Below are 14,892 nucleotides of genomic sequence, written 5' to 3' on the forward strand. Positions count from 1 at the left end.
TTTTCGCGCACCCTCCTACAGCTTGAGGTTTTGATTAGTTACTCTGTCTGATTCTCTCTTTACACGTACCCTATTCATGTTTTAAGGTGACGCGGTAGACACTGGCGCTAGATCACTAAAGATGGAGCAAAAAAAATATAATAAAAATCATCACGGCACAATGCTACCATATTGCATGCAATTTTAATTGAAAAATCACATGCAAATGTTGCGAAAAAAATACAATTCTAAGAATTTTTTTTTTTGCCGCTGAGAACACAACACATAACTAAGAGAAATTATAGTATGTGATATATAGGTGATCACATTAGCACAATAAATGGCCATTAAAAAAAACCAAAAAAAACTTGATAACTACAACTCCCAACATGCACATCCATGCAACAAGTAGGTACCCCCGAGTGTAGTCATATAAATAGCACACCCGCCATACACTGTATGGACGGAAGGTTTAAATTAATTTAAAAAAATAAAAAATAAAAAAAATGGCGCCCGAACTCGTTTTCAGCCCGCCTTTACCAGGAATTCCCTACGCAGTGCGTGACGTCAGCACGTAAACAGCGCCTCGCACAAAGCTGACACGAGAACTACCATTCCCAACAAACGTTGGGCTAAAAATAGGCGGTCACGTGCCCAGCTGTACCAATCAGCGTGTCCCGTGTGAGCAGAGCGCCGACTTGGTTGGCTGGGGGAGTGGATGACGTAGAATCCGGGCGCGTACACACAGGAAGAAGGTCCCGGGACGGGGAGAGGGGCAGAGGTGAGAGTTGTGGCTGTCTGTGCTGTGGTGATAGATATGGCGCCCTGCACGGTGGTGTCATTGTAATGTATATATTAACATTGCAGGTCCAGGTGTCCATCTCTTAGCTGGTAGGGAGCATCACTGGAGGAATAGCTCTCCGCTTATAACCCCCTGCTATAGGACAAGGAGCGCCTCTCCTTAGAGGGTTTAGTGCAACTATGGACAACCCCTTTAATTCTGCGCCAGACTGCAACTTTGATGCAAAGTGACTTTTCACTCTCCTTTGTTTCAATGCTTCCAGCTTAGATGGCAAAGGTTCTGCCGCAAAGTCCATGATGTCACCATGTAGCCCAAACTGTATACGCGTCCGCCTCCCAGGAGGGACAGTCCTTACCTTTGACCCAAGTCCCTTTTTACCCCTTAAATGTCCCTCTTTGTGATGTGAGGTATAGCTTTGCATTATTCATCCAGAGGGGGCTTTTTATATTAGAGCTGTCTTCTATATTATTTCATTGGTTAATGGAAATTGGATGTTAGAAATTTCTATATTCAGAAAAAATTGTGTAAAATTGATTCAAGGTATAGATAGGCAGGAAAAATGGATCTTTCACACAATGGACCATAAGCGTCCCTCTTTGAACGCCATGGTGTGGTAGAATCTGGCAGGTGTAAAAACAATGGACGTGGTCATTCATTTTCTGCTGCTGTTTTAGGCGTCGAAAATGGTCTAAATGTAAGACGGCAAGGAAGATGTCTTACCTTTGGAAGGAGAGGTGGAGTTATGAAGAGGGTGGCGCTTATACATAACTCCGGCGCATCCACCGCCAGCTTAGGGACGGGTGTCTAAACCGACGGCCCCTTTGTGTGTATGTGATGTCATCTATCTGCTGCCGTGCACAGTTTTCATCTTGTGGATCACCTTCCGTTATCCTAGTGTCCGGCACTGGAGTCTGCCCGGGGATTCCTGTCATGGAGTGTGACGTGTACACGGCACGTGAACAGCCGGGACTCCCTCCTGGCAGATTTTGGCTTCTGCTGTCCGGAGATGAAGTCTGGCCGCCTCTGTGACCTGCCATGGCATCCCTGTGCTGGAGAACGCTGCGGCACCGAGCACACAAGCTGTAGGACGAATATTATAGATGAAAAGCAAAACTAAGCAGGAGTACGGGCGGCACCATAAGGCCCCCTGCACATGATGCAGATTACATGCAGGACTTTCGTCTCCGCTCAAAAATCATGTCCTGAGCGGACACCGAACGGACCACATTATAGTCTATGGGGTCTTTAGGCTCCGTTACGCTCAGTTAGGTCTCAGTTATCTGCAGAATCCGTCCTTTCCGTTCTCCTGCTCCTCAACGGAGCCGGAGAACGGAAAGGAGAAACGATTATGTGAACGAGGCCTAAAACACTGATGTGTGAATACACACATTAAAATGAATGGGTACATGTGCTGTCCGTGGAGAACACATACAGCACACGTATGTGAATGAGGCATAAAGCCTAAGGCTGAGTTCGCATCACCGTTTAGCCTTTCCGCTCTTTCGTCAGAAAAAGAGATTAAAAAAATTGATCCCTTATGTTGAGCATCCGTTTTGATCAGTTTTTGTCACCTTCATCAGAGATTAGTTATTTTTGACGGAAGTGACACAAACTGATCTAACTAATGCTCGAAATAACGGGTCTTTTTTTATTTTTTCCTGTTCTGAAGAACGGACAGCTAAACAGTGATGTGAACCCCGCCTTACATGCAGTATTTGGGGCATCAGGACACTAAACAAGATGCTGGCGTGCAGTTGAAGGCTGGATTAAAGTATAGTGCACCAGCAGGTAGACTGGGGGCTCGCGATGTCTCCGACACTCAGCGGTCCACAGGTCTGGAGATCACCGTACAGGGTTCGGCTGACGGTTATCTAATGTGCACGGCCAGGTTTAGTATTTAAAGGTAAAAGCCTATCGCAGATCTAACCGATTGCATATGTTTTTGTACCTGCTGCAGACAAGAGCCACAGTTGGGGGCTGAGGGCGACTAGTTGGGGAGCACTGCTGTACACGCATAGATCTATGGGCACTGAATTATGTGGCGTCAAGCGTATAATTTTTAGTGAATATACGGCACCAGATGTTTTTTATATGTCGCAGGAAAAATTTCAGCACGGTGGGAAGTGTCCATGCAATGCATTCTTCTTCTTGTATTAAAGGTATATTCCTGCCCGAAGTATCTGTTCCCCGTCTTGGCCGTGTCCGTACCTCCCATAGAGATCACATGCTTGATCACCGCTCCATGTAGACCCCTTTTCAACACAGTCGGGGGGCCCCTGATCTAACAGGTATCATTTATCCAGTGGGTAGAGGTGATGTTTCTGGCAAGGGGGGCCGTAGTGCAAAAACAACAACAAAAAAAAATGGTTGCTTTTTTTGCATTTTGCAAAGGGGACTCCTGAGACATGACGGCTGGAATCTGATTGTCTCCTGGGGGCGTGCACTTCTCTTGGGACAAGCTTCCCTCATTCTCGCCCTGCTCCGTGTTCCTGGGAGTCTGGTTAAAGGCTATGAAATTTGAGATCATTAAAATTTGAGGTTCCGTTGAGAGGACCGAAACGTAGCATCTGGTGAAATAAAATATGCACTTTTTTGTTGGAAGTGCAGTGGAATTTTCTTTCTTATATATTTGGTGGATCACTTCTACAGCCGCTGGCACTCCATTTCCCTACCTGTTATATTTTTTAAAATATTTATGTAAGATAGAGGTCATGTTTTCTGCATTGTGTGTAAGCCCACCTCTGTGCAGGCGGTGGATGTGACGGCCCCGGACAGTCCTGGCCATAAATAGAGCGCAGGCCTTGTGTTTAGTCAGTAGCTATTTGTGGCTCCCAGCTGCTTCCCAGTGAGTGTGTTGGGAGCCCTCTCGCCCCACCGGCCGCGTCCTCTCTGTTCTGGACACATAGGAAGTTACTGAACTGGTTTTGATTTCTTCTGCTGTCTCCGAGATGCACGGTCCCTGGTAGATAATAATCTTGTGTGATTTCCTTGCAGCTGTCGGTCGTCTCTCAGGCTCCCACCATGGTGTCTGTAACATTGGGTAAGATGTTTTTGTGTATTTTACGCTTCCTTTCCTTAACTCGATTGCGCTGGGTTACATTTTAAAGTCATCCTTTCTCTTTTCAGCCACGTCTGAGTGGATCAGCTTCTTCAAAGAAGCCGGGATCCCCGCGGGTCCAGCTGTCAACTACGCTGTGACGTTTGTGGACAACAGGTGAGAAGGCGAGGGCATAAAAGCAAACACCACCCAGCATGGGACAGGGGCCGGCAGCTGCTCCCGCAGATCTCCTATTGTGTGCTCATCATCTATATAGATCACCGTTTCTGGAAAACCGCTGGAATCCTCTGTATTAGAGCCTCTCGATATTGCTTATAGGTGCAAGTGTCGGTCCAATCTGCATGTGGTCAACAGCTGGATACACCGTGTACTAACCCCGTGTGAGCACAAGCGCATTGAGGCCATCGTCTTAAGTTATGCAGCTGTTGTGACCATAAGAAAACATATGGGACGTGCAACATTTACCATTGGTGTCCCCTGCAGTGTGATGGTTACGTAACATCTATAGTGTTTTTCTTTTTTTAAATGTGACTCAACGGGCATTGCAGTCATCCCTGCTGGGCAGCTAGGTGGCTCAGTGCTTATCCGACCATGAGCAACATCAATGTTTGCGTGGGTTTCCTCCCGCACTCCAAAGACCTACTGTGAGCACAATTGGGGACAGTGTGATGGTAATGTCTGTAAAGTGCTGCAGAATTAGGGTTGGTACGATACCAACATTTTGATTCGATACCACAAAAAAGTATTGCGATATTCGATACCACACCCAAAAAAAAAAAAAACGCTAAAAAAAGCCACGTGCATTCTGCATGCTATGGAACATCCGGCCCATAATCGAACAGTTCGATCCTATTTTTTGGGGGGGGGGCAAGATGACTAAAAAATGGCAAATCGCATGGTTTTTATGTATTTTTTTCTGTTATAGCGTTCACCGCATTGGAGATATTTTTTATATTTTAATAGTTTGGGCTTTTTTGGACGTGGCAATATGTTTATTTATTGTTTATATATTTTATATGTAAAATTGGGAAAGGGGGAAATTAATATTACTTAATAGTACTTAATATTTTGGTGTGTTAGTTATTAAGTAAAATAAAATTCCCCTTGGGGGCTAGAACCTGGGATCTTTTAATCCCTTGTCCTATTCACCCTTATGCAAACGGCCGTTGTGCAGCCGTTCAGTGCATTGGGGACCGCAATTTGCGGTCCCCGATGCACGGGCAACGTCCGCGCAGCAGCCGGGACGGATTGAGACCCATTTAACTTGAATGGGTCCGTGATCCGTCCGCACCCAAAAAAATTGGACATGTCCTATTATTGTCCGCATTACAGACAAGGATAGTACTGTTCTATTAGGGGCCGGCAGTTCCGTTCTGCAAAATACGCAATGCACACTGACGTCATCTGTATTTTTTGCGGATCAGTTTTTTGTGGACCGCAAAATACATGCGGTCTTGTGCATGAGCCTTTAGGGTGAATAGGACGTTACACTCTCCCTGCTGCCCTGTGCTTTGTGCACTGCACCACCTATGACTTTAATACTGGGGTTGGTGCCGCACCTGAGGGGTTAATTGCTGCGGATCGCAGTGCCCTGTCATAGAGGTTGGGTGCCGGCTATATGTTGCTGCCGCTGGCACCCGCCCCCTGTGTTTGTATTAAACGTCAGTTATCTTCATTGGTGGCGCAGTGGCCACAGCCCCGCCCCTCTCTCCTCTCATTGGTGGCAGTGGGCGCTCAGATCTCCACCGATCACAGCATTTTGTGCCATTCCGGCTCTTATGTGCATTTTTCAGCTGCATACAGACATGTAAATGATACAACCGGTGGAGAGTGTAGATCGGAGGCACTTTTGCCCCTTACTTCTACCGATCATTAGGTATTTAAAGCGTAGACTCTGCATGATGCATTATGTATCTAGAGAGCAGACTCCATCCAGTGTTCCTGATTTTGATAAGTGGTGTGCAGCACAGAAAAGGAGGTCCGTGCTGCAGGGCTCCGTGACCAAGGCTATTGATGTATACTGTGTAATGTGCAGTGACTAAACATTCATGTAGCTTAAGGAGTTGCCTAATTCTGACCAGTTTCTGTTAACTTGTTTTATCCAGGATCCAGAAGACCATGCTGATGGATCTGACCAAGGAGATCATCAATGAACTAGGCATAACAGCAGTCGGAGATGTCATCGCCATACTGAAACATGCCAAAATTGTCCACAGACAGGTACGTGAAATGATATATGGAGGTGTGCTATTAACTTCTCAGGACTCAGAGTATTTATATCCCGTGGCCTATAGCATCCCGATCATACGCCTCGTTACTGTCAATCAATACAGCCAAAAGGTGTTACGATGAATCAGCAGTAAGTAACGATCGTGGTGCGAGACAGCGGTGGTGAGCTGGTGCCCTGATTGGGTAGTGTGAGAGCCACGTAGAAGGTTTCACCTTGAGGTATGCGCCTTGCCAAACCAGTGCTAATTTACATATAGGGTGCCATAAAAACCAGGGGAGCATATCTCAGAAAATACAGAATTGCATTTTTGCAAAGTGATGACAGGACCTCTTTAATTTGTAGAGGATTGGGCGATTTTCTGTTTTTGCATTTTCTTTTTTCAATCCCTGAGTCATAACTTTGTCATAACTTCTTATAAAGGGCTTATTTATTGCAGGACAAGTTGTACTTTCTAATGGCACTAGGGTTGCCACGATACCATAATTTTGATTCGATTTTGATACCGTAAAAAAAAGTATTGCGATACTCGATACCACGTGTTTTCTGTTATGCGTTCACCACATAGGAGATTTTTTTTTTTTTTTTTTATATATATCTTAATAGTTCTGACTTTTTTAGACGTGGCGATACCATGTTTTTTATTTTTTATTTATATATTTTGTACGTAAAATTGGAAAACTGGGTGATTTTTTTTTTAAATTTTTTTATATTTTGGTGTTGTTTTTTTTTTACTTTAACTATTAGCCCTTAACAAGAACCCTTGTCCCATTCACCCTAATAGCGATCTATTTTACACTGTCCCTGCTGCAGTGTGCGATTTGCCACCAATGAGTATAACACTGAGGGTGGGGCTGTTGGCCACTGCGCCACCAAAGAATATAATTAACGCCTTAATGCAAATGTACGCGGTGGTTGCAGGCACCCGGCCTCAAAGATAGGGATCCCACTGAACCGCATCAATTAACCTAAGGTGAGGGGTTAATGGACAGGGTTCAGTGCTATTTTCATTGGTAGCTAGCAGCAGTCTCACATCCCCCTCCCTAAATCTTTTCATTGGTGGCAGTGGCAGCCCAGTCACAGTGGGGAGTGCCGGCTTATGAGAAAATGGTGCGCGCCATGTTCTCCTAGAGATACTAGGCAGCCTAGTATCGGAAAATAGCAAATCCTGGTATCGGATCGATCCGGGTGCAAAAGTATTAATTGGGTATCAAAAGTTCTATACTCGGCGCAACCCTCAATGGCACCATACACTGTACTGGGAAGTCAAAAATTGAAGACGGTCGGCACTCCTCTGGCAGAGTCGTGGTGCCCGTGTCCAGGGTATGAAAGCCCACTCACAATATGAAACAAAGGACCGGCACTTCACTGATGAACAAATCTGTGGCTTTATTGAAGCATGGAGGAAACAGCGCTGATGCGACACGTGTTTCGGCTCAAGTGTGAGCCTTTGTCAAGCTTGACAAAGGCTCACACCTGAGCCGAAACACGTGTCGCATCAGCGCTGTTTCCTCCATGCTTCAATAAAGCCACAGATTTGTTCATCAGTGAAGTGCCGGTCCTTTGTTTCATATTGTACTGGGAAGTGGGGGAAAAAAATTCCAAATGGGGTGGGAAAAAAACCTAAATTCTGCTACAGTTCTTTATTTTAATAAAGTACAGTACAGTTTTTTTTTTTCACGGTGTTCACTATGTTGCCTTCATTCTCCAGCTCAGTACGATTACAACAGTAACACACTTGTATAGCTTTTCTTGCGTTTTAGTACAAAAAAAAAGATTAAAAACCTTGAAGAAAAAAAAAAAAATTTCGCCACCATATCCCGACCCCCTATACATTTTTTTTGTAGTTGTGCGTATGGAGCTATATAAGGGCTCACTTTCTGCAGGGCGATTTGCACTTTTCAGTGATACCATTTTGAAGTGTGTGTGTGTGACTTTTTGATCACTTTTATACATTTTTTGGGGGGTGTGTTGAAGTGACAAAAAAAGTGACAGATTGGAATGCCAACTTTCAATCAAGACCAGGCCCGTGTCTCTAGCTGCTACCAATCCAGAGATATGAGCCGCTAAAGCAGCCGACCCCTTCCCCTTTCTGCCTGCGCTGGTGGGCAACAAATTTATCAAAGAGGAAAATTAAGTGATGTATTTTGACCAGTAATGTGATGTTTCAAGCGTTTTCTGGTTGAGTCTGGCCACAACATGGCATTACTGGATGAAGTACGTCACTCGGTTTTTCTCCTCTGATAGTGTGTGGCCTGGGGGTGGCTTTTTGTTTTTTGCTTTGGATTGTATATATGGGCAGTATTAGGCTACTTTCACACTAGCGTTCGGGTGTCCGCTCGTGCGCTCCGTTTGAAGGGGCTCACGAGCGGCCCCGAACGCATCCGTCTGGCCCCAATGCATTCTCAGTGGAGGCGGATCCACTGAGAATGCATCAGTCTGCCAGCGCTCAGCCTCCGCTCCGCTCAGTGAGCGGACACCTGAACGCTGCTTGCAGCGTTCGGGTGTCCGCCTGGCCGTGCGGAGGCGAGCGGATCCGTCCACACTTTCAATGTAAGTCAATGGGGACGGATCCGCTTGAAGATGACACTATATGGCTCAATCTTCAAGCGGATCCGTTCCCCATTGACTTTCAATGTAAAGTCTGAACGGATCCGCTCAGGCTACTTTCAGACTTAGAAAATTTTCTAAGTAATAATGCAGACGGATCCGTTCTGAACGGATGCAAACGTCTGCATTATAGGAGCGGATCCGTCTGATGAAACATCAGACGGACCCGCTCCGAACGCTAGTGTGAAAGTAGCCTTAAACCTGCTCATTGACTTATAGCTAGTCACTTTTTCCACTTCTCTGGCGAGTGCTGTCCATTGTTATATAAATGAGTGTGATTCTCTCTCGGTTAGGATATATGTAATGCCCTGACAGAGGTGCCCAGCCAGACGAGTATGCAGAGTGAACTGAGGAGAAACGCAAACAGCCGTAAGTACTCTTTTCATCCACATGGTATTTCACTCGAAAATTTTCAACACTTTCCACAGCTACATCTTGGGACCATATTAAAGCCCACAATATTAGCTATTAAATTTTACTGGGTTCAGTATCCATATGACACCAGGTCCAATATTTGGGGCACAGCACTCATTGTAAGACCTCATGCGCATGGGGAGTACACGGCATCATTACAATGTGTACTCCCATGCACACGATCAATGCTGCTCCAGGACATATGGCCCACTCACGGACCGTATGTCTCGGAGGTCATATGGTCGTGTGCAAGAGGCCTAAGTCAGAGAGCAGCATGAAAAGTTTTACCTTCTGGCTCCGTGTCTCTGAAAGGGAGAGGGATGCTGCAGGTGGCATCAAGAAGAAAGATAACAGCCTGTAAATGCCACCTCTTCACTGTACAGCCTTTAGTACTGGGATGCAGGGACTTTTATTCAGATCACCACCCCCACCTACTATTCAGAAGGATACCTAGTTGTCACACTAAAGGCGGCCATACATTAGAGATTTCAGACATTCATCTTCTCATTCATGGTTGGTCTGGGAGAGCTCACATTGCCAAAAAAGTGATGGGATGCGCGGTTTGTCTTTTGGCGTGAACAACTTTTCAAGTGCAGCACCCGACAGCTGAAGAAATCCTGCACAATAGATCAACTTTTAGATTTCTGCCATCAGTCAGCTTTTTTGGCCATCCAAAATCTGTAGTGTGATATCACATTTTGGGGGGGGTTTGATGAGCAGTTGCACATAACTGTATAATCGCCCCCTGTTCCTAACCTGACTATTTGTCAGCACGGTGACTGACATGTTTGCCGGTCTCTATGATTTTTGGCCTATTTGTGGTTATGCAAAGATTTCGTGCACGTAGGCATAAACTGGCCTTTATATGAATCCTGCACATCTTTTGCTTTTATCTTTAGGAGACTTTTCACGTGGCTGTGATTGAGTCAGACTTGTAGCCACTAATAAGGCATGGCATACGTAACGCTTTGATGCAAAAATTGCATGCAGGCGCCCATGATTGTAAAGGCCTGGGTGGCATTTTCACAGTATGCTGCGTGTCTTACTTTCAGAAAATGTATGGGGTTATATTATGACTTTTATTTTATAATTCAGGTTTTATTGTGTTGAAATGTGAAGATGGTCCAGGCAGCAATAAGGGTAAAGGGGATCAGTCACCAGGAAATTCACCGTTACACCAGGTGCAATGCCTGGTAGGACTAGCTCAGCTGAATGGAGTAATCCCTTTCACTTAGTGATCTTTTGCTTTATTTTGGAGAAAATCCTAAATTATAGAGAATTTTTTTTTTTTTTTTTTTTTTTTTTTTTTTTTTTAGCTTAGTGTGTGATCCTTTATAAATTAGTATTATTTTTTTCCTTCCAGCTGCCACAAGAATGATTGCCAATAGTCTCAGCCGGGATTCTCCCCCGTCCCCACCTCTCCGCAGGCCTGAGACCAGTACGTCTAAGATCTCTGTGACTGTGTCCAATAAAGTGGCTCTGAAGAAATCTCAAGCCGGTATTTCTTCTATCTCTGTATTAAATGGTCCTGTCCGCTCTTGCTGGTTATGCCCAGAATTTTGGTGCCATTTAGCTTAGTAAACCTCCACAAATCATCTAGTTCGGAATTCAAAGAGGAAAAAGTTGTCATGAGGGGGAACTCTAAGGCCTCATGCACACGGCCGTTGTTTGGGTCCACACCCGAGCCGTCGTTTTTGCGGCTCTGATGCGGACCCATTCACTTCAATGGGGCCGCAAAAGATGCGGACAGCACTCCGTGTTCTGTCCGCATCCGTTGCTCCGTTCCGTGGTCCACAAAAAAAATATAACATGTCCTATTCTTGTCCGTTTTGCTGACAAGAATAGGCAGTTATATTAATGGCTGCCCGTGCCGTTCCGCAAATTGCGGAACGCACACGGACGCCATCCGTGTTTTGCGGACCGCAAAACACACAATGGTCGTGTGCATGTAGCCTAAAGTTTTTTTTTTTTTCAGGAGTCTGCATTACAGTAATGGGCCTGTTCTGGAGAGAGGAGTTGGTACCAGAGGGTGGGACTCTCATCTGTCTGACATTTGTGGTGTATTCTAGATACATAATAAAGATTTGTGAGACGCACAGGACTGAGGAAAAATCAGGAGGAGGTGCTGCCAGTAAAGAGGATCCGCCCTTCCTCTAATAGTGAATTAATAAAGATAAAAAATACTGGGCACTCTCACTTATGTAGAATCATACATTTTATTTATACACATATATAATATAGTCAGTTAATCTATAAACGCATTAACACAATAAAACCATAAATGGATTAAAATAGAATAGATAATACCCTAAAATCACTAAATCTTCAACACTATATGTAAAAAGTGGATATAACCAGCCGTAGTGAAACTAGAGCTGGGGGGTGATCAGTCCATATAAAACGATAAATAAGGGAATCCCGACTGGTGGCTTATGGTAGTCTTATAACTACAGATAATAACCTCGCAATGTCATATAAAGTTTACAATCCTGATCCTTTGGAGGAGAGTAAGAATACTGCGGTTAGAGAAATTCACTTAGGTGAGTATATTCGCGGCGTCCCGCTTGTGTTGCGCTTGTAGCCGCTGGTCCCACTGAGGAAGGGGCAAGTATCCCGAAACGCGTTTGGTGAAGAGACCCCCAGAGTAATCTTAAAGAAGGATATGCTGGAATCATAAAGGCTGTGCTGTAATTAAAACCAATTGAGGATTCCGTGATTTACCAAGCCCTGACACGCCGGCGGCTACAAGCGCAACACACGAGGATACACAGTATCGTGTCGCAGGTCAGCCGACGTGGGGAAAGGAACTTCAAGTCCCAGAGCTTGCCGGCTCTTAGTTACTACGGAGCGGTAGCCAGAGGACCATAAAGACACGGGAAAGGAAGCCACAGCATTACCCAGCTACGACCGGAGCACTCAGGAGCGTTCTTGGACCACAAGTTGACCATCTAAAAGAACCGCACTGCACAGTGAGTACAAGCGGGACGCCGTGAATATACTCACCTAAGTGAATTTCTCTAACCGCAGTATTCTCACTCTCCTCCAAAGGATCAGGATTGTGAACTTTATATGACATTGCGAGGTTATTATCTGTAGTTATAAGACTACCATAAGCCACCAGTTGGGATCTCCTTATTTATCGTTTTATATGGACTGATCACCCCCCAGCTCTAGTCCCACTACGGCTGGTTATATCCACTTTTTACATATAGTGTTGAAGATTTAGTGATTTTAGGGTATTATCTATTCTATTTTAATCCATTTATGGTTTTATTGTGTTAATGCGTTTATAGATTAACTGACTATATTATATATGTGTATAAATAAAATGTATGATTCTACATAAGTGAGAGTGCCCAGTATTTTTTATCTTTATTTATTCTAGATACATGCCACAAATGTTGAGATGGTTAAACCACTTTAAAGTTGATAAATCTGGAGTAAATAATCTTGACTGGCTAACCATTTTAATTTGCACTTTTTTGTAGTGCAGGGCTTGATAAATTTACCTTCCCGGGAGACCCATTAGACCTGACACGGCTGTTTTAGTTCTCCATAAACCTGTATAAAATCAGCAACACACTGGTGCTCTTATGCGATTTGACATATGTGACTCCCGTTTTGCCTCAAGCTCATCCTGGGGCTGCAGAACATGCTGGGAGTTGTAATATCACAACAGCATAGTTTGTAAACCACTGCCTGAGAAGAAACTGTGAGCCTCTGAGATTTTTACAGCCAAGACTACTAGGGGCCTGAAGGATCAGTCCTCGGTGCTGATAAATGATGGACCAACCTCTAATGAAGAACATTAGAGAAATTGCTCAGTGATGGGGACTAGAGATGAGCAAATGTGCCTGTTCACCAGCCAGAGAAACCCCCGCCCAGGCTGAATAGGGATTGGACTTTTACAGTAAAGTGTTTTAAATGGTGGTCGACACACAGGATTATTATTTTGCTAATTTCTAATACTGACTGGTTTGTAAAATAAAAATGCTTATTACCTGTCTAATGTATTTCTTATGGCCTCTGTGTCCCATGTTATAGCATTGTCTGCACCAGTAGATGACTCCGGGGCTGAGGTTCCAGTGAAACGGCGCAGGGTGACGGCTGAGATAGAGGGAAAGTACATCATTAATATGCCCAAGGGAACCACAGAGCGGACGAGGAAGATCCTGGAGGAGCAAGCAGAAAAAGGTGGGTGGATAAAGGGGTTATCTGGTTTAGAAAACCCATTTACATTTACCGTATTAGGGAATCCTTATTTAATAGATGGGGCCCGTGTTCAGGATCCTCATATGTTGGCCGAAGTGGAGCGTGGTTACAAAGAGTGTCTCGTTTTTTGTAAATCAGGGCAGGTCCTCCAGACAACCCATTAATTTCAACAGGAAACCTCCGCCAGGTTTCCTCACATCTAATCACTAGGGGTCCCATCACTGTGTGATTAACATATTATTAGGGGCCCTTCTACAAGATTGTCCACAGAGCAGCGTGAGTGGTCATACAGTGTGTGATACAATTATGGAGTTAGAATTAACGTATGCCCTCTTTTATTAATTCACACAGGTATGATCAGAACGTCCGTCTTTGACCGACTGGGGGCAGAAAGTAAAGTGGATACAACATTGGGTGCAAAGGTGAGTAAGGGGCATGTTGGCCTCTGAATACAGTAATGGTTTATGGCCGTTGCATACTGATCTCTCCAGCTTTCTGCTCTTACAGCCCACAGGAGTTTTTAGTCGATTAGGGGATGCCCATGTAGAAGAAAAATCTCCAGACAGTGATGACGACAGCAGTGTTTTGCAGTACGTGGGTGTTCTTAAAAGAATGAGCGCTTCAGTCCCCAGAGAGGAGTTAACCTCTGGGATCACCATCAAAGCCAAAGCCACAAGTTCGGAGAAGAAGCCGCGAATCACCACCATCAAGAGACTCGCTCTGAAACCTCCTGCCAGTGCTCCTGCTAAGCTAACCACGTCAAAGGTCACCCTGGCGCAGAGGTTGGGCACTGCCCCACGGATAAACGTAGAGGAGGAAAGGAAAAGAAAAAAGCCATCGGCTGCCTTGGCACAGCGTCTGGGGAAGCAGCAGGTCATCGCTCAGGACAGCAAAGTGAGCAGCAGTAAGCCGCAAGTAGTGGCATTCAAGCCGTCGTTCACCATCAAGAGGACTGTAGGGAACGCCCGTGTGACCAGCTCCAGCGACAATAGCAGTGCTCAGATGGACAACGCTGGAAACGTCAGTGTCTTTAAGAGACTGGGGAGAAAATCCCTATGAAGTCCAGTTGACTGTTTGGGGAGCTGCGACCCATTTTATCAGTTGGAATGCACGGTTCAGCCATCTTGCAGTTAGCGCACCAGAACTTGCAGGGTTTTGTGTTTGGATACACAGACTTGTTTTACACCGCGTTGAAATACAGCCGTAGAACCTCACTGCCACTGTATTTATTACTTCCAGGTAATAGCTGCAGTGATTAATTTTTATAATTAAATATTTTATTAGAACACATTAACGCGTTGGCATCTTTCGTCTTCATCTTGGTCAGGTTCTGAGGAATCTCGTTACACTTACAGAACCAAATCGGGGGGAACCCGGCCTATATACTGATCACCTGAGATAAACTCTCTGCTGATCCTCTGCATCTTGTTAAACTGATCCCTCTGTAATCCCTGCTCATCTCGGCCTCCCCCTCCCGGAGTGTTTTGCATATTCTGACGAGCTGAGATATATCTGGATGTTGCAAAAACCGGGATCCCGCACCAGTCACCTTGACCCCGAGCTGACCGTGGGCCTTCAAGTCAATGTAAT

At 45.0% G+C, this 14,892-nt stretch overlaps 1 protein-coding gene across 2 annotated transcripts; it reads left to right on the top strand.

Annotated features, from left to right (window-relative positions):
• The first annotated feature begins 721 nt into the window (after window positions 1-721).
• Window positions 722-14,592, top strand: C8H19orf47 (chromosome 8 C19orf47 homolog). 2 transcript variants are annotated; one of them, XM_040406263.1, is made up of 9 exons: window positions 722-760; window positions 3,776-3,821; window positions 3,908-3,995; window positions 5,945-6,059; window positions 8,970-9,045; window positions 10,454-10,528; window positions 13,135-13,284; window positions 13,654-13,724; window positions 13,810-14,592. In XM_040406263.1, exons 2-9 carry the CDS (start codon window positions 3,803-3,805, stop codon window positions 14,359-14,361), a joined length of 1,146 nt encoding a protein of 381 aa, XP_040262197.1. In that variant the 5' UTR covers window positions 722-760; window positions 3,776-3,802; the 3' UTR covers window positions 14,362-14,592. The 2 variants fall into 2 exon arrangements, with proteins under 2 accessions (XP_040262197.1, XP_040262196.1); XM_040406262.1 differs by having other exon boundaries at window positions 724-760; window positions 10,454-10,588.
• The last annotated feature ends 300 nt before the right edge of the window (window positions 14,593-14,892 follow it).

This window comes from Bufo bufo, chromosome 8, assembly GCF_905171765.1.
Source record: "Bufo bufo chromosome 8, aBufBuf1.1, whole genome shotgun sequence".
Classification (NCBI taxonomy): domain Eukaryota; kingdom Metazoa; phylum Chordata; class Amphibia; order Anura; family Bufonidae; genus Bufo; species Bufo bufo.

Coding starts and splice junctions, on each gene's coding strand:
- C8H19orf47 (XM_040406262.1), top strand. Junction 3,996..5,944: donor GTGACGTTTGTGGACAACAG/GTGAGAAGGCGA, acceptor TGTTTTATCCAG/GATCCAGAAGACCATGCTGA. Junction 13,725..13,809: donor ATACAACATTGGGTGCAAAG/GTGAGTAAGGGG, acceptor CTGCTCTTACAG/CCCACAGGAGTTTTTAGTCG.